The 23,089-nt window shown below is 46.2% G+C and overlaps 1 protein-coding gene and 1 pseudogene across 1 annotated transcript; one reads left to right on the forward strand and one right to left on the reverse strand.

Moving 5' to 3' along the window:
* Positions 1-12: 12 nt before the first annotated feature.
* On the reverse strand, positions 13-19,988 carry LOC115384491 (intraflagellar transport protein 140 homolog; annotated as a pseudogene).
* Positions 6,061-11,602, forward strand: LOC115384493 (transmembrane protein 204-like). The gene is made up of 3 exons (XM_030086777.1): positions 6,061-6,385; positions 6,924-7,079; positions 11,123-11,602. The coding sequence occupies exons 1-3, from the start codon at positions 6,106-6,108 to the stop codon at positions 11,365-11,367; spliced, it is 681 nt and encodes a 226-aa protein (XP_029942637.1). The 5' UTR covers positions 6,061-6,105; the 3' UTR covers positions 11,368-11,602.
* Positions 19,989-23,089: the final 3,101 nt, after the last annotated feature.

Genomic DNA, 23,089 nt, shown 5'->3' on the forward strand with positions numbered 1-23,089 from the left:
AAGCAAATGCGTCACAATCTAAGATACTTTTTAAATGGCCTCTATTGTTATAAAAATAACTGCAAAAAGCCCTCTGGACACCAGAAAGGATATTTACATTTATTACACAGTTGAGTGAAAAATACATCGTACCAAAAGCATGTAAACACAGTCGGATGTCTGTAACAGTGTTCAGAGCCGAATTCAGCTCAAAGGCAACAAGCTGTGTTCATCAGTCCCTCCTAGACAAGACTGGATTCAAATTTCTCATAAAACAGAAGAGATACAATTTGAAACTACAGTTCCTACTCACATTTGTTAATGCAAAAAACATTTCTACGGGCAGCTGCTTGTGTTTTATAACTGCAGCGTCCAGTAGGAGTTTCTTTCCTCAGAGGTTCAGGTAGCTTGTTCTGAAGGTGAGCCTGCTCTTCATGGTTCCTGTGGGAAATGTTAAATACTCACATGTTCTCTTTCTTTATTTTTCATTTCTTTTTCACTCTCTTTGTGATAGTCAAATGCCTTTAATTGCAGCCATCAGCTGTGCTTGTTGTGTGACTTTGGCAGCTCCGACACGCCACGTCGCTGCTGTTCCGGATCGAACGAGCACAACAGTTGTGTCCGGTCTATAAAAGTGCAAACTATGAAACATGGTCAGACGAGACATTAATTATTCATTTAAGTCCTCCTCCACTTCGTCCTCCTCCTTTGAGCTGTGTCTGCGGTCGGCCCGGTCCAGAGACAGACCCGTCTTGTGCAGAGCCTGCAGGCTTTCCGGGCTGATGTAGTGCCGGATGCTCTCCGAGGGAGACGCCTTGTTGAACTCCTCCACCTTCCGATGAGCCTGAAGAACAGTTAGAAAACACATTGAAAGATTATGATGATTCAAGATATAATTCCCCCTTGTAATAGATTCGATTCTGCACAAAGCTGTAAACTGAAAAGGCGCTGACCGCTTGGTAGTTGCCTTGCTGACAGTAGTGGTCGATCAGGAAGCCCAGAACGTCTCCGACTCGGACGGCAGGGTTTATGTCCGGCTCCTCCGACAGAGACTCGCATAGCCGCACCGCGTCTCCGGCATCCTCAGCATACAGCCTGCAGACAAACGAGCGCTCAAAGTCTTCCATGTGGCTGAGATTCAAAGGAAACAGTGAAAACAGGAGTGCTCTATGTACCTGCGTATGTGGACGAACTTCTTGATGAGGGTGATCTTGTGGCGCAGGTCGGCCAGCCTGAGTTCCTGCTGCCCGGATGAAGAGTCCTTTGCTTTCGAGAGACACTTGGCAGCTTCAGTCAAAGCGTCCAGAGCTTTTTCATAGTTCTGGTAATCATCAATCTCCACCTTAAGCAAAGGAAGGACAAAGATAGCAGTGACTAATGAACATGAAGTTATTGGGAAATCTGATTTCTCCTGTGGAGTTTTCGAGTTTCTCGAGGTTCTCCGGTTTCCTCGTCTCCGTCTGCCTGTTCTGAGTGTAGCCCCACCTGAGCGCAGGCTTCGTAGAAGCCAGCGAGCAGATCTGGCGCTCTGCCTTTCGTGTAGAAACCGATGATTGTCTTTAAGATCTCCGGGTCTTTCTGCCAGTCCAGAGACTGGAGGTAGTTGGCGGCCATGATGAAAAGCTCCTTCTGACGACAAACGTTTGCAAAAAAAACGATCTTCTCCGTATCACCTGACTTGAGCAGCGCTCTCATTGCCTGTTGGAGAAAAACAATGAAATGTTGACACGCGTGACGCTACTAAAGCTACATCCTGAAGTTGAAGGACGCCGCACGGCGTTTTTCCGTCCACCACCGCGATTACCTTGAGTTTGTTGCCTGCCTGTGTGTATTTCTTGGTGGCCAGGTGGTAATTTCCCTGACGCATGCAGCAGTCGGCGATCTTCTCCATCAGCTCCTTCCGAGCCTCTTCAGACAAGTCCTTTGAGTCTGTTACAGTCATTCTGGTGGCCAGATCCTCAGTGATGGTCAGGTTCTGGCTCACACACAGCTCCAGGGCTTCGTAGTACTGATACAAACACACACATGGAAACAGTCACACTGATGCACATTACAGGGCGGGGAGATGGTGGTGAGTCCCTGCAGGCACCTTCTTGGCTGCTACCAGTAGCTCCACTGACTTCTCATACTGCGAGTGAGTGATGAAGAAGTCTGAGCAGCGAGCCAGGAGGGCCGGGTCCGAGTTTTCATTCAGATCCTCGGCGATCAGCTGAAGAGCGGAGAACTGCTGCGTACTGAAGGCCAGCTCCAGAGCTTTAGACACATAACCAGCCTGCAAGGGAGGGAATATTCTCATCAATACAGGCTTTACAGCTAAGACAGAGGCTGTGTTTTAATCCAGAATGAATACATAATGTTGCACTGCCCCCTTGTGGAGGGAAGTAGAATGCATCGGTAAGCTAAAAACGGCGTGAGACTGACCTTGTGGTATAAAGCCACGGCTCGGTCCATGTGTGTGGCTTTCTCCTCGTAGTAACAGGCCGCCTCCATCATGTCCTCAGGGTTACTGAGCAGAGCCAGGTTCATCAGCTGGTCGTCCAGGCCGTTCTCCTGCTCAAACGCAGTTTCAGTCAACGAAACATGGAGGAAAGACCGCAGCATAGGGATGGAGATAAACGTACTGTCTGACAGTTTCAGGCAGGAGTGATGAATAATATTCATTTAACAGTAGTCTACCGAGCCGAAACATCAATTCTAATTCATAGTTTCTGAAGGAATTCTGCAGGTCTCTCTTCAGTGACTAACAAATGGATCTACTTTATCACAAGAATCTAAGGAAGGTTCTTGACTCATATTTCTGAAGTAAAAGAGTTTGTCATATGAGTGACATCTGCTTTATTTCATTTCAACAAAAATCTCAAATTTTTGCTTTTTGATCCAAAATATAAAAAGAGTGCCACTGTGATGCAGTGATATGGAAATAACTTCACTTTCAGTCTACTGCTCGCTCTAATTTATTCCAACACATGTTGCTGCCTCCTGTCCAGCGGACCCAGGGGTGTTCAACCTGAGGCTCTGGACCCACACATGGCTCTTCAGCCTCTCTGTGAGCAGCTCCCTGAAGCTTTCACAGTATTATTTCTTAATAAACATTTGGATTTTTGCTTTTGAAAGCAAAACAGACGGACACGTGAGGGACTGCTTTACCTTACAGAGCCTGATGGCGTTGTTGTAGGCCTGGGCTCGAGTGTAGAAATGGACGGCTTGTTTGATGTCGTCATGGCCCTCGTAATGTCTGGCCAGGTGGTACGACGCTGCCCTGTCGCCTGTGTTATTGGCGATCTCAGACGCCTTGAGAAGAAATGAAAACTACGTCAATGCATGAACTGAAAGCTCTCTGTGGTGATGGGATTAGAATATTTTCTATGTCCTCGGCCAAATAAAACAAAAGAAGACAGAGCGACACACGGATTGACCTTCTGAATGTTCCCCATGTAGCAGTGGACTCGGACGAGAGAGAGGTAGTCCTGCGCAGACTCGTAGAATCGCAGCGCTGAGTCCAAGTCTGACTGGCTCTCCAGGTACTGAGCCCACCACTTATAGATATTCCTGTGATCACAGCGCTTACGTTTGATCATCCTGTGGAATCTTCTGCACAGAGCAAAGTTTTGACATGAGACATACGTCCACTTACTTGTCTTTCATTTTGTTGACGTAGATCTCCAGAGATGTTGTGTCATCCTGGAGCATTCTGGGAACTTCAACTCTGTGTGTGTCTGATTTCTCATAACTGGGGAAAAAAAACAAAATGATTAGACTTTTTTAACTCCAAACTACTGACCCAAAATGCTGATTTTCTCTTACTAAGCGAGCGCCAGCGACTTGTCCCCCATGGACTCCAGATATTTGGCGTAGTTGTAGTAGGTGGTGCGCAGGTGGGTGCGATCGCGGCTTTCAGCTGTCTCCAGCGCTTCCTGCCATCGGCCATACGCCTGGTAGAAGCTGTTGAGGAGGTCATAGCGCTGACAGCTCTTGTACAGCTTCTCTGCGTCTTCCTGTTGGAGGACGAGAAAAGATGACGGAAAGATAAACGGCCGTTCCCCTCGGAAAGTCCCCGGGTGTGTGGCAGAACGCGGCTTCTGCAGTCAGAGGATACAACAATACTGCAGGCTAAACAATGAGGTTCTGATTTAAAAAAAAAGATACAACATTAGTTCTGGGTGAAGTTTGTCAACTTGAGTCGGGGGGGCGGTCGATGTCTCACCAATATGCCGAGCTGAATGGCCAACATGGCCACTCTAGCCTCGGGCTCGGGCTCGGCCTCCGCCTCCTTCAGCGCCTTGGCCGCTCTGGCATTTCCCATATTCCCCAGGCACACACGTGCCACGTCCAGCCGCCGTGTTTTCACACACATCCGTGCCATGTTTTCCCAGACCGCTTTGCTACAGAGAGAAAGAGAGAGACGTGACTTGTTTGGCGTGAGGGTCACTGCGCCGGTATTTTATGATTCAGGAGAAAAAGCAGTTGATCAACACATTCCTCTCAGGAAACGTGTGAAGACGGTGGGATTGTTTTCCAGCTTTGTTGGTAAACTTTGAAGTTCGGGTGAGATGGTACACTAGAGAACACTTTGAACATGTTAATAACCAGTGATCCAGTATTATTTGAGGATTTCCAGCAAACCTCAACAATATGAGGAAGAAAATACAAAGTGAAGAGTTTTAAAACTGAACCCCGGAGTCATGTTTCTCGTCCCCTGTCTTTTTTTCTTTGCTGACGTAAATCTAACAAACTCCCCCCTTTACTTCAGCTTCAATTCCAAATTTAAGATTCCACAACCATCTGGTCTCTATTTGAACGCCGTCCCACCTCCCCGCTTTAGCTGATACAGATGTGGGCTGTTTATTAAAGCCAGGCAACAGGAAATACCCCAAATCTTTGGGGGCCCTGCTCTAAGAGGGCGGCCAAGTGAAATTAAAGTAAGCATGAGCAGGAGGACTCTGCCAAAACCCTCCTTGATATGGTCAAAGAACTCAATACCAAGAAGAAAATAGTGAAGCAGAAAAAAAAAAAAAGCTGAAAAAATGTTGATTTAGTTGCATACAGAGCGGCAAGATCTAGAGAGCCAGAAAAGGAAAGACAGGAGAAGAAACGGGTCCACATTTGGCCCCTCTTCCCATCCTCTTTTCCTCTCAGGAAACACATCCTGTCGCTGGCTGGCGGCGGCGCACAAAATGTTTGTTGCACACTAGAGAGAGGACCTCAGCAAACGCCCCCTGGTCTCCAGACAAAGGAATACACCAAACAGTGACGTCTGGGGGGTGGGGGGGTGTGAGACATTCTCACACACACACAGCTATATTGGAAGTAAGCATGAAGGAGGGGGCAGTCCTTTTAAAGCTTGCCACAGTTGCACACTGATGTCTTGGACTGACTTGGCGTTGAACAGCGACTCCCCCACAGCTCAACTTTGACCTCGAGGATTTGCAGAGAAACTGAGTCGCTGAGCGAGACCGAGAGAAGTGGAGAGGAGGTGGGCTGAGAGGACGCCTTGTTCCAGCTGCAGGAGCTCTTCAAGACCAGAGAGAGAGTCAGAGCCACCAGCCTGCCTGCTCCTAGCAACGCCGGTCAAGGAACTGGTCCAGTTCTTCTCTGGAAGCAAAAGAAAAAAACAATCCGCAGGCAAAGCAGCTGCACTCATACAAGTCAGACGAGGGCAGCGAGCAGAGCACTGAAGGACGGGAAAGGATCAAAGATAAAACAGGCCAACTAACACACGGACAAAAACAGTGAAGGAGTGAGCTGACAGTGGAGCTGCAGCCAGCCGGAGCTACTGGAATGGACCTCGGTGTCAGCTGGATTATCCCCCACGTACCCACTGCGCTGTCTGAGGAGGAGGGCTGAGGATCTCCTAAAACGACCACCAACTCCTGAATGAGGATGAATGGAGATGTTCTTTAGCTAAGCCTCGAGACAACAGCCTGCGTCCATCTCTGCGTGAGCCGGGACGGTCGCCGCCAACAGCTGGAAGAAGTGGAGGAGGTGGAGAGGAGCCAGGGGCCGCAGAGCACCGCCGGCGGCGCCGGCCCAGAGGGGGGGCTGGGGAGCGGGCAGCCCAGCCGGGGGGACCAGCAGGTGGAGGAGGGACACCACGGAGGGGGAGAGGTGGCGGGGGCCCGGCGTCACATGGCCGTGCAGAGGCTGGTGGCAGCGGCGGTGGCTGTGGCCCTGCTGTCTCTGGTCCTAAACAATGTTGCAGCGTTCACGCCCAGCTGGGTCCTGCAGGCTCTGGACGACGGGCGCAAGCGCAGCGTGGGGCTCTGGAAGATGTGCCCCGCCGGAGGGGAAAAGGGCCGCGAAGACCTCCAGGCTGCACGAAGGGTCCAAGGCACGCAGAGGCCCTGTCAAAGCCTGGAATGGGGCTCTGACCACGCAGGATACCAAGAATCCCGCAGCACTGTCAAATGTAAGTTTTAACTCCATTTACAATCACTAACAGGTGAGAAAGCATCAACCTGATGACTGTCATGTCATAAATGATGGTGTTAGAAGCAAAGACAAGTATTGTGCCTGACGTCACATGATCGAAACTTCCATTCTATGTCATTTGGATTTCACCAGCATGTATTCACGTAAACATTTCCAAGTTGGCATCCAGCCAAGAGTTTATAGCCCGTTGTCCACTTCACAAGTCCAAGTCCTTTTGGCTGGCACACATGCTGCCCGAGAATCTGGACGCACTTCAAAAGTCACTGCAGCGATGAATCCATGGGATTTACGATCTGAGGCTTCATTGAGAAGCTGCCATTCAGCAGAGAGGAGCCTGGGAAACACTGGGCTTCAACTGGGAGCACTGCCCACTGATGCTATACAAAGAAACGCCTCGCCATTCATGAAAGAGCACTGTATTCGTGTCAACGCTGCAAACGCTGACCTTGTGGAGCTTCCTCAAGGGCAAAGTTGCTGTTCGTAATGTGACGCTGTTTTTCTTCTGACCCCTCAAGTGCAGTTTAACATGATGCGAGCCTGTAACCTGATGGCGACCGTGGCCCTGACTGCTGGCCAGCTGATCTTCCTGCTGGGCCTGATGGAGCTGCCGTTCATCACGCAGGAATCTCAGTGGTGGGAGGAGGCCATCGCTGCACTCTTCCAGCTCGCCAGTAAGTGCCAACATTCCTTGATTGGATTCAGTCACACGTTGCACCAAATGTTAAAACACGGAGCGACTGAAGTCCAGACGACGCAGAGAGAGGTTCAAAACTAAACCCCAGCAGAGCGAGATGGTTTCAACTACAAACAATAGACACGGGCCTGAAACACTGCTGCGGTTAATAGAGAGAAGGTTTGGACACAAGTCTGAACATATTGTGGCAAGAAAACCTCACAAACACATGAAGTCTGCCAGGCTCACATTAAAAAAAAAAGGAAATCACTGTTTATGATTCTGAGAGGTGAAACAGAAGCAGAGAACCATCAGACCACCCTGACAACTGAAATGACAGACTGTTTTAACTCTGGATGCAACATTACACTCATTAAAAACAAAATCTCTCTTCAAAATCCATCCATCCATCCATCCATCCATCCATCCGTCCATCCCGCTGTGGAGGCTGGCGCAGCCTGTCCCAGAGTCCCTGCTGAGGAAGTGTGCTGTGCTGTGCACAGTGGATGCTCAGCTGCTTGGGATCAGAGCGGCGATGAAGGGGGTCTGCTCTGGGTCTAAATTTAGTCCGAGTCCAGAAAGCATGGGCCCGAGCTGCAGTGAGCCAGGGAGCGACTGCCGGGCGCCAGGATATCCCTGCTCAGGACGAGGAAATGTCTGTGACTACCTGTTATGCAAACCCCTGAGCTGAAGAAGGAAAAAGAGGGGAGGGGGGAATGAACGGGAAAGACAGTTTTCGACAGGGACTGTGTGTTTGTGTGCGCGCCAGCAGGAGCGGTTCTGTGCATGCCTGTTTGTGTATGCTAGATTGTGTGTTGTGATTGTGTTTGTGGTGCAGTTTGGTGGAGAATTGTCTGGCGGTGCGCACATGTCAGCAGGGCGGGAATTACCTCCATCGAGATAAGCTGGTACGGCTTTTATGTCTGTTTACAAAATGTCCAAGAGCAGCAGCAAATAAAGGATCTTCTCTTTATCCCTCTGCTGCAGGGATGACGCCTTTCATCCACAGACTGTGATGAAAGGATTGCGACCCGCCCAGTTCTACTGTATTCCACAGCATGATCAGCTGTATGAGGGACCAATAACCCAGCAAAGTGCAGTCCCAAAATACAGCAACACAACAGATTTCTTACTCTAGAACAAAGTAGAGATCACACAAAAATATGATTCTTAGTGTGGTGTTGAACCATCCATCCAATGTTCAGGGTCAGAGGGCATTTAGGTCAATCTCCCGTGGCCTGTGACCCTGAACAGGATGCTGGAGTCAATCTCAGCTGAATATTGGAGAAAGCATGGTGCACCCCGGACAGGTCAGCAATCCATCACAGGACAGACACAGAGAGACACTGGGACACTCTCACCATTATAAAATATAATGTCACCAATTAACCTCCATACATGTAAAATAGATTGAAGTCATACTTTTGGGCTTCTGTCCTCAAAGCTTTCAGGATTTGATTTTTAATGTGATCCATTGTTTGTTCACACTGTGTATGGAGCGGCAATAAGTTGAGATTAAAAAATGTAACTTCTCAATTGTTTTAGATTGGAATTCAAAGTCCAGCTCAGGATGATCAAATACAGTAAAGAAATGTTTTCTATTTTCAGGTTCAGCTCTGGTTAAGTAGGAATTTTGATCTACTGGAGTTAAAATTTCAGAACACTGAATAATCTGAATTTGGTAACAAGTCATGTGGTATCAATCCATTGAATTATTGAGATATTTTAGTCTGACCCACAGTAAAGGTCTGATATAATCAATGCCAAAGATGAAAACACAATACCAGACAGAAATTAAACTGCTCATGCCAAAGGTCTCCTGCTCTGCGGTACAGAAGATTCATGAACGGCTGTACGAAAGAGCATAATGAACATTAAATCATCTATTATTACACAAGTCTTCATTGCAGCTATAAGTCTTTATACAAAATGCACAGCGGCGGCTTTTCAATGAAATCAGAGAGCGAGGTGCTAATCTTCTGAGAACAAATAGCTGCACAGGGCTCTATCATTCAACAATCCATTGTTAATTTCTGTCTGAGCCCTTCCCCACCGGGTCAGTGAATGGGCTTCAGCTCTGAATGAATGGGAATATTTTTACCCATCGATCGCTCCCTTTCTCTGGAATGTTTTCATTTTCCTACGTGCCAAAACTGCAGTGTGAGAGTGTGGAATAACAACATTAGGCCGGACTGCGTGGTATTCCAGCAGCGTGGTCCAAACAACGCTGTGATCTTTTCTGAATGGACTGAAATGACGACGAGGTTCATCTTCCTCTCGGTCATGAGAAACTGCAGGATTCTATTATCACAACTTAACCCTGACTTGAATGGCGTTCTCACCTTTCCCAGAGATCCCTGGCTGTAAGAACGTGATAAGGTTCTGTGCAGGTCATTCAGAAGGCTCGCAATCTCACTGATTTAATAAACTATTAGCAGAGGAACATTTCAATATATTTCCAAGATTATTTAGATTTGTTCCAAGACAGATTATGTCAAACGTCCAGCAAATATATCAGCCCTGAAGCTTCGGGTGTGGCAGCAAGGAAAGGAAGGAAGGATGGAAAGAGGAAGAGGGGGAAGGAAGTTTGAGAGATAAGTCTGTGCCAAAAAAGAAGGTTCACACAGCCCACCCTGGCTGCAGGCTGGACAGGAGATTATTCATTTTCTTGGATAAGGAGCCAGACAGGTTAAACATGAAGAGACCGAGCAAACAGTTGCATTCTTCGGCGTACACACGGTGGTTGCCACGCAATGATGCACAGACACAATTATCCACATCCTCACTTAAAACAATGGCTGCCATCTCGGTGCAGAGGTAGAGCGAGAAATACAAGCGAACTCCCCCTCATCTGTACCGCTGACGGCTTCAGGAAACCCACTGATTCATATCCTAAAGCACTAACATCCCTGTTTCCAGTGATTATTTTGGGTGGCTGTATTTATACCTCTGTGGAATGAGTGAGTGCTCTGACATGTAAAACTCGGGACTTAGAAATGGCAAGAATCACAGATGACGGTGCTTCTGTAATGATCCCTGACGGGAACCAAAAAGGAAAGGCGCGAGCGGTGAGACATGCCGAAGCCACGGCGTGGGGCCGCGGGCCGGGGCTGTTCTGCCTTCGCATGCAAGCAGGAGTTCCTCACAGCCGCGAATCAAAGAGGCCAGGAGATAAAACATGACAAAGGCCTTTCCGAGCGTATATTCATGCTCTGATATTTTTACACTATTGAAAACTTTAATCTGCAGATCTGAGAAGCCTTTCCTCAGAGGAAGCAGATTTCGGCATTCAAAGGGCCCCATGCGGAGCTCCGACTGAAGCGCGAGAGGCTCGGCGGCGGGGATGCACCATTCAAGCACGTGGAATTCACGTCTTTACAGCTAAAAGGGGTTTTGAGAATGTATAAAAATACTGGAGTGCAACAAAAAAAAAACACACACACATGCAGGAAAAAAAAAATCAAAAGCTTTTCCTTTTTTTTTGGCGACCAGTTTGCAGCCAAGCTGGTGATATGACTCCCATACATGGTAACGCAGGTCCGAACGCCTCAGGTTAGAGCAGCACGAGATGTGACTGGATATTCCTGTTTCTGGAATCAATTAGCTTCACTAAGATTTCTCCTTCAATCTCTGTAAGGATCATCTTGAAACTTCTAAAATTCATTGAAATCGATTGTCCTGAAGTCCGGCATGTGGTGCTTTGAATCTGATTCAGTTCATCCTCAGGACAGTTTGGAACGACTGGCTTTAGATCTTCCTCTGAATCTTTCTCTAAATACCCAATGTGATTTAATGTTTGCTGAAATTTGGTTCAAAGCAATGTTTCCATGCAGTCTGGAAGTCTTAATTGCAGATTCATGCCCAAGAATACGGCACATTTCACTGGAACATCCCTAAAATGAAACACTGTCCTTGTCTAATGTCAGATACGAACTTGAACGCCACTGAACACCATGCTGATCTGTAAAAATGCTTTTCTCCTGAATCCTCACTTGAAATTGTACATTTTCACTGACGGGGTCTTTCCTTGCTCCCACGCAGGCTTCGTGCTGGTGATCGGACTTGTGACCTTCTACAGGATCGGACCCTACACGCATCTGTCCTACTCCTGCTACTTGGACATCGCCGCCTGCCTGCTCGCCACGCTGGCCGCAGCCATGCTCATATGGAACATTCTACACCGCCGCGACGACTGCCTTGCCCCCAGAGTCATAATCATCAGCCGCTCGCTCGCGTCTCCGTTCCAAACGCGGCTGGACAACGACTACGTGGAATCCCCTTGTTGAGCAGAATACGAAGAAAAGACGACGGCGACAAGACTGCAAGTTAAACTCCAGCGAGATGCCACCAAAATGACTCTCAGGAGAAGAACACACCCCGGGGACACGTGCCTGCAAACCTATTAATTACTCAAACTCACCGCTCTATCAGTGAGGACAAAGACATATTTTGCTGCTTTATGCACATAACATATATTTTGCAAAAAAAAAAAAAAGGCGACTAGATCGGTCTAAAGTTCCAGAAACATTCAAAGACGGCGTCTTTTCATGTATTCGTGCTTGGTGAGCTGGAATGGGAGTCGGACTTGGACTGTCTTATGAAAAGATCAAGCTGGAACTTGACCTATTTTTCTATAATGTGCACTTGTCAAATGAGTCACCGGCATAGATATAAATTGGGAATGAGAAACCATGTTGAAATACCAGAATACCTCATATATGTCTACATCCTTTTGAAGCTTATTGCATTTTGTATAACATATTAACAATATTGACATATGTGGCAAGTAAGTAGGTGAACTAACAAGGTGAGAGCAGACGATTCGGTCACCTCCAGCAGTCATCTGAATTTCAAAACCGCTGAATTTTGGATGAAGTTATCAACCAGGGCATTTTAATCCTCTAAGAGTGATTGGAACTTAAGAAATTTCAAAGAAAACCTGCTAATTATTGCACGTGATTTTATAAAATGTTATCAACAGTGTCAATAAATTGGTGACAGCGAGTATTTTGCCAAATATACAGCAACTTGAAATGGCACATTTCAGTGTTTGAGGGTTTTTCTTTTTTAATGACGCTTTCCCTATGAAACTCTGCTCGCTTGTGGTACATACAGTATACTTAAATTAATATAATATAAAGAATAGGGTAGTGCTATCATTAGTAGTAGTATTATTGTGACCATATCAGACTTCAGCAAAGAATTCCAGGCTGTGTGTGAAACTTCTACGTGCCAGTGGGAACACTTAATAATAATATATCATGTAAGTTCAATAAATCTATTGCTAAATATTGAAACACGCTGGTTGTGTGGGTTACGCTTTTATTTTTGTATCCACTGTAAATGTGAAATCATCATGATCTCACCTGAAATCAGAACTAAATGTACTCTTCAACTTGTTAAGATGTGTTCCCAAGGACAAGAAGAGATTTTTAAGAACAAACTTCTAGAGGTTTTTCAGTGATAAGAATCATTTTTTAAAGTTTATTTGTAAGTGCGTATGAGAGTATTTCTGACAGACAAACAGCCACAGGGACAAAATCGAGCGTCCAGGAGATTCAGGCCTATTCGAAGGCTTTAAAAAGAGCAAAAAGGACAAAAAATGTCATTAATAGTAATCTCTGCTGTTTCTAGATTATTTACAAGGGGCTGCACTGTTTTGGTGACCAGATATAAGATCTCTATGAGGGCTACAGAAATCATGTGTCCTTGAGAGACACAGAATAAAACCAGCCTGAACAGAATTGTTCTGCAAAGATAATTTTGGAGTTTTTCTGTAGTTTTGGGAAATAGACAAATTGGGACATACTGCATTTTTATCCAGGAATACACAAGAAGACAAAATGCAAACCTTACAAATAGTAAAGTTTTTATGCATTTAAAGAAACGTATTGCGTTTGATATTCACAATGACTCATAAAAAGGGGAGCTGTTGTTATTTATCCTGTTTTATGCCATCATTTTACTGGCACGGCCAAATTGGGCTGAATATGTCTTTCCACTGACAAAAAGCTGAGCATGAATATCGAATGGACCACAGCCAAATGTTTAAGTACAACATGAAACCGCTGTCAGCCTGAACACTCCCTGGGGTGGAATGGGCTGCGAGGCTGAGGTGGGACTTTTAAATAGTCGTGGCGGTGGAAACAGACACGAGGAGGGGACTCCCGCTGATAAGAGCAGATAACCCTGCAGAGAGTCACCTGAAAGTCAAGGACAACATGAATGAGAGGAAGTCAGACCGTCTGGGCTGAAAGAGACATTCCTGCCTGTATCTGCACAGAGGAACTCTCATACTGAGAATATCTGCTCTGGATAAAGGCTGTTTTCTTTCATGACTTTCTGTGCTTGACTCCAAATATTCAAGGACAAGGTTGAATGAAGCCTCATTCATACACAGGAAGAAACCTTTAAGTCCTCTCCCCAGGAGTGTTTTAATCGTGCTCTGTGGAACACAAAGCATTCCTCTTGATCTGGCTTTAAATACGTGTAAATGATGAAAACGGCATGACTGGTCTTTCACAGGCCGAGACGTGAAAACCTTTGTTGATTCAAGTCCCTCAAGATACAGGTTACTGCTGCAGGAAATGCAAAATCCTGTGGGTGGAGAAATGCGGGGAATCAAACACAATACTCACCTCCCAAAAAATAATAAACAGCAGTAAAAATAGCCGCCGGTGAGGAATTTTAGTAAGCTGTCAACAAGCCTATGAAACGCTCTGAAACATCCGGTCAGTGGAAGACGCAAGTTTTCCTATTTTATGCAACATTTTTACACGTGTCAGCGGCAGCAGGTGACTTCAGTGGCAGGTCAGATCACTGCTGTGATCCCATATGAACGTCCCAGGTCCAAACAGCAGGAAGTATGGGAATGAGCACATCTACTGATCAGCCTGAATCAACGGAACGGGCACTTCATGTCCACTGAACTGGCTTGTGATTCAGACCGTGTTTAGAACAGCACATCCCCTCAGAACACACCCGCACTCCTGCAGAAACAGTCACATATACACACACGAAGAGTTCCTTCCCTCAGCGTGAATCATGTCCCACTGTGCGTAGTAAAACCCATTTTAAACGACTTCTCCTACAGCAGTTGCGTTATGGGTGTTTTTACAAACTCATATTTGCCCTCAGTGTATGTAAAACATGTGAAGAAGGTGATGGACGCACTTCTCTTGTCAGCCTACCTCTTGATGAGCTTGATGGACCTTAAAGGCTTCGTCCATGTCGCCGATGGTCAGGTAGAAGCTGAAGTTGAGCATGGCGTCCCGCGTGGCCTTCTCACAGTTCTCCAGGCCCACGAAGTCCCTGAGCGCTCGCCTGGACACCATGTGGGGGACCTGAGCGGGCGGCGCTCTGGCCGGCTGGGTCTGGTGTGGAGCTGACGGAGCCTCCGTGAAGCCTGGGTTCCGTTTCTCCAGGCTGAGGGAGGAGAAACCAGATGACCTGACGATAACTGTGTGATTTAGAGAAGAAGATGAGCATTTGGTAAAACAAACAACTACACTATGAAAATGCTAATCACTGTCAAAAACATGGGAAAAGGGCAGGAGGCAGATCGAACCAAACAACCAAGTATAACATCAAAGTATTTTGGGGTAGGAAGAGCTTCATGACTTCTAGACATTTCATGCATACGTTTGTGCTGCTGCTCTTACAGAGTCAGTATTTATGCTTTAAACAGCACAAGGCATACATGACGACAGCGGGTGGATGCCGGGAATCAAGACCACAGAAGCTCTCAGGACAAACCGTACAGGGCAGACACTTACTTCTGGGCGAAAGACACCACCCCTCCGAAATAGAGCTGGGGTGTGTTAGACCAGACAGAGTTCACATAAGAAGCATGACGGGAGCGAGCAGGAAACAGCCAATATTGAAGAACTTCACCAGCCGTGCGAGTGCTCTTACAGGGAGAACGAAACACCTCCATCCTCACCTTGCGCTGAACTAATAATACGGAACAGCGAGGGCGAGGAGGGCCTGAAGGCCCGGGGGTTTGGGGTAGCAGTCCTGCAGGAGGAGCCCATGCTCCTGGGTGCAGAAGAGTGTCACCACTGACACATCCACCTGAAAGAGACAAAGAATCACAATGAGGAACACATTTACTGCAATAATGGAAGTACACTAGTACATTTGAGGAGAGGTTTCCACGATTGTGGCCCTCTAATTTACTATAGTAACTAAAAGAATAGACTTTAGTGATCAGAATGGCATTTGACCAGGTTCTATGAATATAACTCGCATTGATTTAACCCAGGCAGACTAACGAACCACCAGATGTAACATTATCTTGCTACACATCAGCACTTCAGCACGTAGGGTTACTCTTACCATGTCCAGGTAACTGCTTGATGAGGATTCGGAGCTGATTGGCACTGTTTCACAAACAAAGAGGCGAGGTTCAGACTCGTCCCAGAAGTGAGATACGGGACAGCGACCGCTGAGCTCCGCCCCCTGCATTTGCTGCCTAGAAAACAAAATTGGACATTTTAAATATTTGCAAATAGATGTCTGAAGAAGTAGAACTCATCGGGATGATAAAACCGTTAGAGTTACTTTTCGTTTTCATCCTGCGGCGAGATGCCGCTGGACGGTCTGCCCGTGAAGAAGTCAAAGTGTGTCACAGTGTCCATCTCTACGTCGTAAAAGTACACTTTGTGATCGGGTCGACCGTTAACCTGAGAGGAAAAGAGGCACATTCAGTTCAGCTGACACAAAAAAATCACCCCAGAAAGCCACAGATCACATTACTATTTCAAAATGTTTTGACAAAGTGAGACTGCAGGTCGTCCGCTCACCTGAGAGATGAGGATGCTGACTTGACTGCCGTTGGCGTTGCACTTGACTGACCTCAGGGCTCCCAGGTTGGAGATCTGGTCAGCCAGGTTCTTAGCACTACAGTGCGCTTTGGCATCTCTGGAAAACATAGAAAGAGTCAGTTCATTGTTTGAAGTAGGGGGAATGATGAAATCCTCATGTAAATCTTACCGTCTTGAAAGGTCGAAAACCCTGATGTGTGCCGCGTCCGTTCCCACCGCCAGGTAGGACTGACACACATGGAGCAGCACGGGGTTTCCCTCCGCTTTGCTGAAGGTTAGAAGCTGCTTCACTGTGCCCTGGAGGGACCAGAGAGGAAACAAAAATTCTAATTAAAGCAGTTTTTAAAGCACCTTTCGACAGGTGAAACACACACACTGTCCAAACCCGTGTGTTGATGCAGGTGGGACAGACCTGTGGCGTGCGGATTTGCACCCTGCTTGGCTCCACAGTGTACAGGTTCTCTTCATATACAGCTACCACATGGGAATCACAGAGGAACGATCCTGAGGAGTCAAACAGGGACACAGAGAAGGTTAGGTTTTCTTTACTTTTAGCATCCTGTTTAAAGACTCCAGTAAGTCTCTGGTGAGTGCTGTACCTGGTGTTTCTCACAACTGTCCCTGAAAGCTCGTACACAGTGACTTGCTTTCCGTTCCACACTGTGACTGAGTCCCTGGTAACGAGACAGATCATGTCACGTTAAACACAGCTTGCTTTCTCGTTCTTTTTGCGTCACTCTTCTGAACACCACCTTGGTGACACACACTCCCGTGATGTGAATGTCAGACTGCAGAGCCACGTGCAGCCCCGAGGTGAACTGAGTGATGCTGAGCTGAGCGGGGTGAGCTGCACTGCTGCCACCTGCTGGCTGAATCTGCCGAATGACGTGCTTCGGACAGGATCAACCACCGTGTGGAATTGTTGACGGCCAGCAGGTTCAGGCTGGAGCCCCACTGAAAAGACAGATTTAACTTAAGTTTGAGTTCACTGAACGGCCACGTAACGCTGGTGTATCGGTGCTCAGCAGCACCTGGAGCTGAGTGACGTTCCCGTGGACTTCAGTGGGCGTTTGCAGCTTCCACTGGGCCTTGCTGTCCCTCTGCTGCTCCCGGGCTGCACCACCATCCTCCACATTGCTATGCGTCCATGTGAAGTACCAGCTGCTAGGATTTCTAGGAGATCGGTGATGTTGTAAAAAACACCGTTAGGTTATTAAGAGATTGAAAAGCAGTGTGCGACTGTGTGCCAGGTTTTATATAGCCACGTTAACTATGAATACACAAAGTCAATCTGAACTGAACTAAAGCACTTTAATACTTTCATTGTGTAAACAAACTTAACGGTTACCTTTTCCTGCACAGAATGAAACGCAGTTGATCATCTCTCCCCTTTCGAACCCCAAGTCTCATCAAGAGACAAAATGTAGTTGTCATCTCTCTCCAGGTCCCACAGCCTGTATACGAACATTTACAACATTGGTGGATTATTCCTCGAGTTTTCAACATGCACAGAATACGTTAGAGGCAGGATTCAGCGGCGACCTGATGAACTGCTCCCCGTCGCGGTGATGAGGAGGCTGTTCTCTGTCCAGATAATGTCCACTTTCTGTCCAGACTTCCCGCTCAGCTAACTACCACAAAAACACGTGATCGTTACAAAGCAGTCAGACTTACACAGACAGCCAACATGAATTGATTTACAGCAACATAAACACAACAGCTACTGTCAGCAGGTTTACCTTCATAAACTCCTGCGCTCCGCCCGCAGGGAGCAGAGTGTACTGAGACAGCATGAGGGTCTCTGTGATCACTGCCAGGGTCTCTCTCTTATCAAGGTAGGACGTGTCTTGATGGAGCCCTCCACACTGAGGAGGGTGGCCGTCTTGCAATGCTACATCCACACTGTGGACTTTACCTTCATGGAAGAGGATATATTTATTTCTGTAAATGAAACAAAAGTGCACTTTTTCCTTTTTTTTTTTCCTCTACTGATAAAGGTTTTAGTTCTGAAATCCTTTGTGTCGAAATTGTGAGCATTTCCGTTCATCCGCAATAGGCCATGAATAGCATGTATTTAAAACGTTTAAAAAAGCAGAAGACTGGACTCCCACCATCTGCAGTGCTGACGTAGAAGGCCAGTCCTCCTGTGGGCCCATCTCAGGGGCGCCCCTTCAGCTGAACATGTCCAGAGCAGTCTCATCGCCGCTCCTGATGCTCGAGGCAAGCTTTGCCACATCACTGTCAGAAGAAAGAGAGAGATGAGAGAGAGAGAGAGAGAGAGAGAAGCAATGCATCCTACTGTCAGGAACACAACATTCCAAACAGAAGTACTCAGCATTTCTTTTTTTAAAAAGAAGAGCCGGCTCCTTACTCTCCAGGTAAGGCAGGTCTGAAGATGCAGCATGTTATCGGGTTACCGTATTCATGCTTCACTAAAGGGTTTCCTTGAAGTCTCCCTCTGGCATCTACTTTCCAACTGCCAGAACTCCAGTCTGGCATAAAAAAAAAAAAAAAAAAAAAAACCATTATGAAGAATAACAACAGAAGAATAAAGTTTCACTATAACTGAAATGGTATCTGATTTTTAAATGGTAAAGATTGCGTCAAACATGCGATGTTGACAGTGCAGCTTTTCAGAAAGCAGCATGTGAAAAACTGGCTCATGTCTGCAGAGCAGGTAACACTCACCTGGTCGCCAGTGACCAGGCGGCTTCCGGAGCTACTCCACTCCAGCAGCGTGATGCCGGCTGTGTGTGTGCTGGGAAGAACCGGCTGGTCTCCGGACGGGTGTGTCAGCAGCACCACGTCTCCGTTCTCCAGCCGACCGCCAGCACTGGTTTAATGGGATGCCAGCGCAGCACTGCGGGCTGGTGAGGGCGTTCTGTGTGGCAGCTCTCCACATACTCCCCTGTTAAAAGACAGGAGCATCTATGAGACAATGACGTTTTTACCAGAGTGATATATTCATTCATTATCACAATCTGCTATTATCATTCGTTTTGTTAATGTGTTGGTGGGTGAGGGGTCAGAACAAACTAAGTGAAGCAGCTTTTAGTTCCTACGCTCCTCACAATATGGGACAAACCTCCTGACACACTTACTCAATTTAAATCAGGACTTAAAACATTGTTTCCATTAAACAATAGATTTTACTGCTATACATAAATTTGTCTGGTACTAAGCAAAACAAACATCCAATGCAAATAATACAAAGGGTATATCTATTTTACTCTTTCTAAACATCACAGAATAGGATTATCAACCAGTAACAAATGCCAGAAAAGTGAAACATTGACAGGAATATTATGCATATCATTAAGGATTAAATGAGAAATTCCTTTTCTGCATTGATCAATCATATTTCCAGGATATAGAGGTGCAGAACACATTTCGGTGCTCCAGGAAGCTCATGGGAGTCAAGGGTCTTGCTCATGAACCCACATCAGCTGTGGGATTCAAACCCGTGATCCCAAGTCAGCATCTCTAACTTCTAGGCCACCACAGAATCCAAGATTATTAATAAGTGTGAAAAACACTGGAAAACACTTGTAAGTTGGTAGATTTGCCAGAACTACATTAAACATCTTCCTGAGGAGCTCAGCGTTCTGGATGTTTCACATTCTTCAAGCAAATAAGAGATGTATTTATGCTGGAGTGACCATACAAAGCTTTATAGACAGAAGTCAGATTTTGAAGTGGATCCTTTGACACACAGGCAGTCAGAGCAGAGACAGAAGCTCAGGTGTGATGTTCTCCACCCTCTGTGTGTCGGTGAGGACTCTGGATGAGATGCAGCTGTCTAAATGGAGTTGAGATGACTGCTTATCTGAAACCTTTCCTCTTTTGTTGCCAAAATTACTGTTTCTTTTGTTCTGAATGAAGTTGCAGAGGGTCCTGACATCCACTCATGATTTCATTTCTGCAGTAGGGTTTACCTGCTGTAGGTAGAGGTCTACATTTCCCCCAGAGGCAGGGCTGCTGGAGGCCACAGCCAGGACAGGCAGAGCTGGGTGCCAGGACAGCTGGAAGGGGACATCGCTGCTTTCAGGGGCCTCGATACGGTGATCAAAATACACCGCCATGTCCCCTCTCGTGCCTGAAGAGCGTGGAAAATAAATAGTTGATGGAGTTATGAAGAAACACAACATGTCTGTGTAAACTATGCACATCCAGAAAAAGCTGTCTGTATCAATCATGAAGTGAAAGCTCACTGATAACAAGTTAAGGAAACAGTGCAGTGAGCAGCATCCAGTTTTTCATAACCTCTTACTGTGAAAATTCCTCATACATGTAGTTAAAACAGTGAGGTAGATACCCTATAAACAGAAATGTCCGTTTCACAATGAAATATAAGTCTACATATCCTGCAATGAACTGCATATTCGATAAACATTGTGAAGCACTGGGGTGTAATAAAGCAGTATCCCGTTAGCTTAACTAGCCGCTAACATCAGCTATGCTACATAAGCTAGCGAAAGTTAGCTTTGAAACGTGTTTCTCTCTCATGTAAAAAGCGCTTAATGCCCGTTGAGTTACTGCAGACTCACCACCGCGGCGCTTTCCTCAAAGAACACTTATTTAATGGTTAAATAATGAGAAGTGCTCAAAACATCGAGCTACACTTGACGCTGTAGCGTCGCAAAAAGCGTCTCTCCTAGTTGCCCCTGACAACGTCGAAGTCAAGGGGCGGGGCTACGGAGCACGGAAAATCACGAACGGACCCGAGTGATGACGAATGGAGACGATTCACAGCGACGGAGTTCTCACAAAACCGAATAAAGAAATGAATAAGTAAGTGAATGGATCATCGTAGGTCGATATCAGTATAAATTTCTGATTAAACCTCATATTCATTGTGGGAAGTTAATGTACATTCAACTTTATTCAGCCACAGATTGTATGAGTTCTGCTCAAAATGATGACAGAGGTCTGTAATCTTCATCATAGCCACACTTACCGTGAGAGACAGAATGGGGGGGAAAAAAATCCAAGAAATCACACTAGAGGGATTTTTAAAGAATTTATTTGTAAATTATAGCGGATTGCATTGATCAATAAAAAAAGCTCAACAAAACACTTTGTAATGTAACATTTGTTGGCAATGACAGAGGTCAAAGGTTTACTGTAGGTCTTCAGCAGGTTTATAGACTGTAGTAGTAGATTTTGGTGTTTGGTCCCAATAATCCCCTGCAAGGACAAGACAGTCCTATTGGTCCTCTGTCCTCTTCTGCCGTCCTTTTGTGAGAAACTTGGGGGTGATGGTCGACCCTTTGTTAAGTTTGACAAACAATCAGTTCTGTCGTCAAGACCAGCTTTTTCCATTTGAGGATCTGGCCAAAATCAGATCTTTCTTCCCCTGGCTGATTTTGAAAGAGTGATCCATGTTTTAAACTTCTCGTTTGGATTATTGTAATGCGTTGTATGTTGGCTGGACCAGGGCGCCCTGCAGCGCCGTGCAAGTGTACAGAATGCTGCTGCCCGGCTCCTGACTAAAACAAAGAAGCGGGAGCACATCACCCCTGTGCTGTGCACTTTACACTGGCTGCTGTCCACTTCCGAGTGGAATTTAAAGTTTTATTAATCACTTTTAAGTGTTTTCACTCCTTGGGCCCCCATACCTGACTGATATGTTGCAGCCCTACATGCCGACCAGAGACTTGAGGTCAGCTGACCAGCTCCGGTTGGTTGTCCCGAGAGCCAGGCTCAAAACCAGGGGTGACAGAGCCTTCTCTGTAGCTGCGCCCACCCTCTGGAACAGCCTCCCCCTAGATGTCAGGTCCTCCGAGTCTGTGGGACAGTTTAAATCCAGACTAAAAACAACCTCTTCTCGAAGGCCTTTAAACACTAGCAAAACCGGAGTATATTCTTGGGTGTCTTATTTGTCTTATCTGTGTGTTTTTTTTCATTATGTTTAGCTGAGCCTGTTACTTTATTTAGTTTATTTTATCCTTTTCTTTACTTCTGTATTGCTGTGCAGCACTTTGGTCAACGGAAGTTGTTTTTTAAATGTGCTATATAAATAAAATTGATTGAATTGAATTGAATTGTAGCTGGTATTTTGACCCATTCCTCCAGCAGATCTCCTCTAGAGCAGTGATGTCTTTAGGCTGTCGCCAGGCAGCATGTATTTTCAGTTCCGTCCACAGACTTTCAATGGGTTGAAGTACAGAGACTCAACCCCACAGATCAACCACTCCAGGACTTTGAAATGCTTCTTATGGAGCCACACCTTGGTTGCCCGGCTGTGGATTTGAGATAGTTGTCATGCTCTCTGCAGGACATTCACCTAGATATGACGCTTTTTTCCTTTAGATCTTATTTATCAAAACTCAATGTTAGAAAACTTTTCCAGCTCAAAGAGGACAAGGCTGAAATTAAGAGCTGAAATTACAGAAATTAGCAATCAGCAAATCTGAAGTTGAGAAACCTGGGTGTTATTTATGACTCTGAGCTCAGATTTTTCCACGTTAAACACACTGTAAAAACTAATCATCTTGAAAATACAGTCCGATTTTGCTCATTTTGTGTCTGAGTCCCACAGGGATGGTGATTTCCTTTCCAGTCATATCGATTACGGCAATCCCCTGTCAGTGGGGAGGACGTTGTCTTCTGCACTGTGAGAACAAACCCTGTGAAAAAACCTCAGGAACACAATAAAAACAATGGAAACCTAACAATGCAAAAACCAAACTAATGCAGTCAGGCCCATGAGAACAATCTTGTATTCCTGATTTTTTATAGCGGCGGTGCTTGAAGATGAAGACTCATTTCTCTGCTCGTGACAGCAGGAAGTAGTAGTAGTAGTATTTCCATTATTTCACTGGAAGTGTGTGAACACACTCACAGGACTTGCAGGATGTCCTTTGCAAACAAACAACCGCATAACAGAGAAAAACGTCAGTGCAGGAAATAACTGGACGAGGATATCCTCACAACACACTTCAATATTTTTCAAATGGTCGCATTCAGAGAAAGAAAAAAAAAAACACAGCTTTCTTCTTCGACATTCATACTTTGGTCCATTACAAACGTCAATCAGATCCAAACAATGCAGCATTTTACAAATGTGCACGCCGTGTACCGCCTTCCAGGAAACGGGGAAAGAAGTGCAGCACCTGCACGATCAGGACATCCTTCAGTGGCTCATCGGTGTCACTCGTTCCCAGCAGGCCGGCGCCAAACG

The sequence above is a fragment of the Salarias fasciatus genome, unplaced genomic scaffold (assembly GCF_902148845.1).
Source record: "Salarias fasciatus unplaced genomic scaffold, fSalaFa1.1, whole genome shotgun sequence".
NCBI classification, from domain to species: Eukaryota; Metazoa; Chordata; class Actinopteri; order Blenniiformes; family Blenniidae; genus Salarias; species Salarias fasciatus.

What these genes read in the sequence shown, in the direction of transcription:
- LOC115384493 (XM_030086777.1), top strand. Translation starts at nt 6,106, where the DNA reads ATGGCCGTGCAGAGGCTGGTGGCAGCGGCGGTGGCTGTGGCCCTGCTG. An exon ending in ATCCCGCAGCACTGTCAAAT is followed by an intron (nt 6,386 to 6,923) that starts GTAAGTTTTAAC and finishes TGACCCCTCAAG; the next exon opens with TGCAGTTTAACATGATGCGA. An exon ending in TGCACTCTTCCAGCTCGCCA is followed by an intron (nt 7,080 to 11,122) that starts GTAAGTGCCAAC and finishes GCTCCCACGCAG; the next exon opens with GCTTCGTGCTGGTGATCGGA.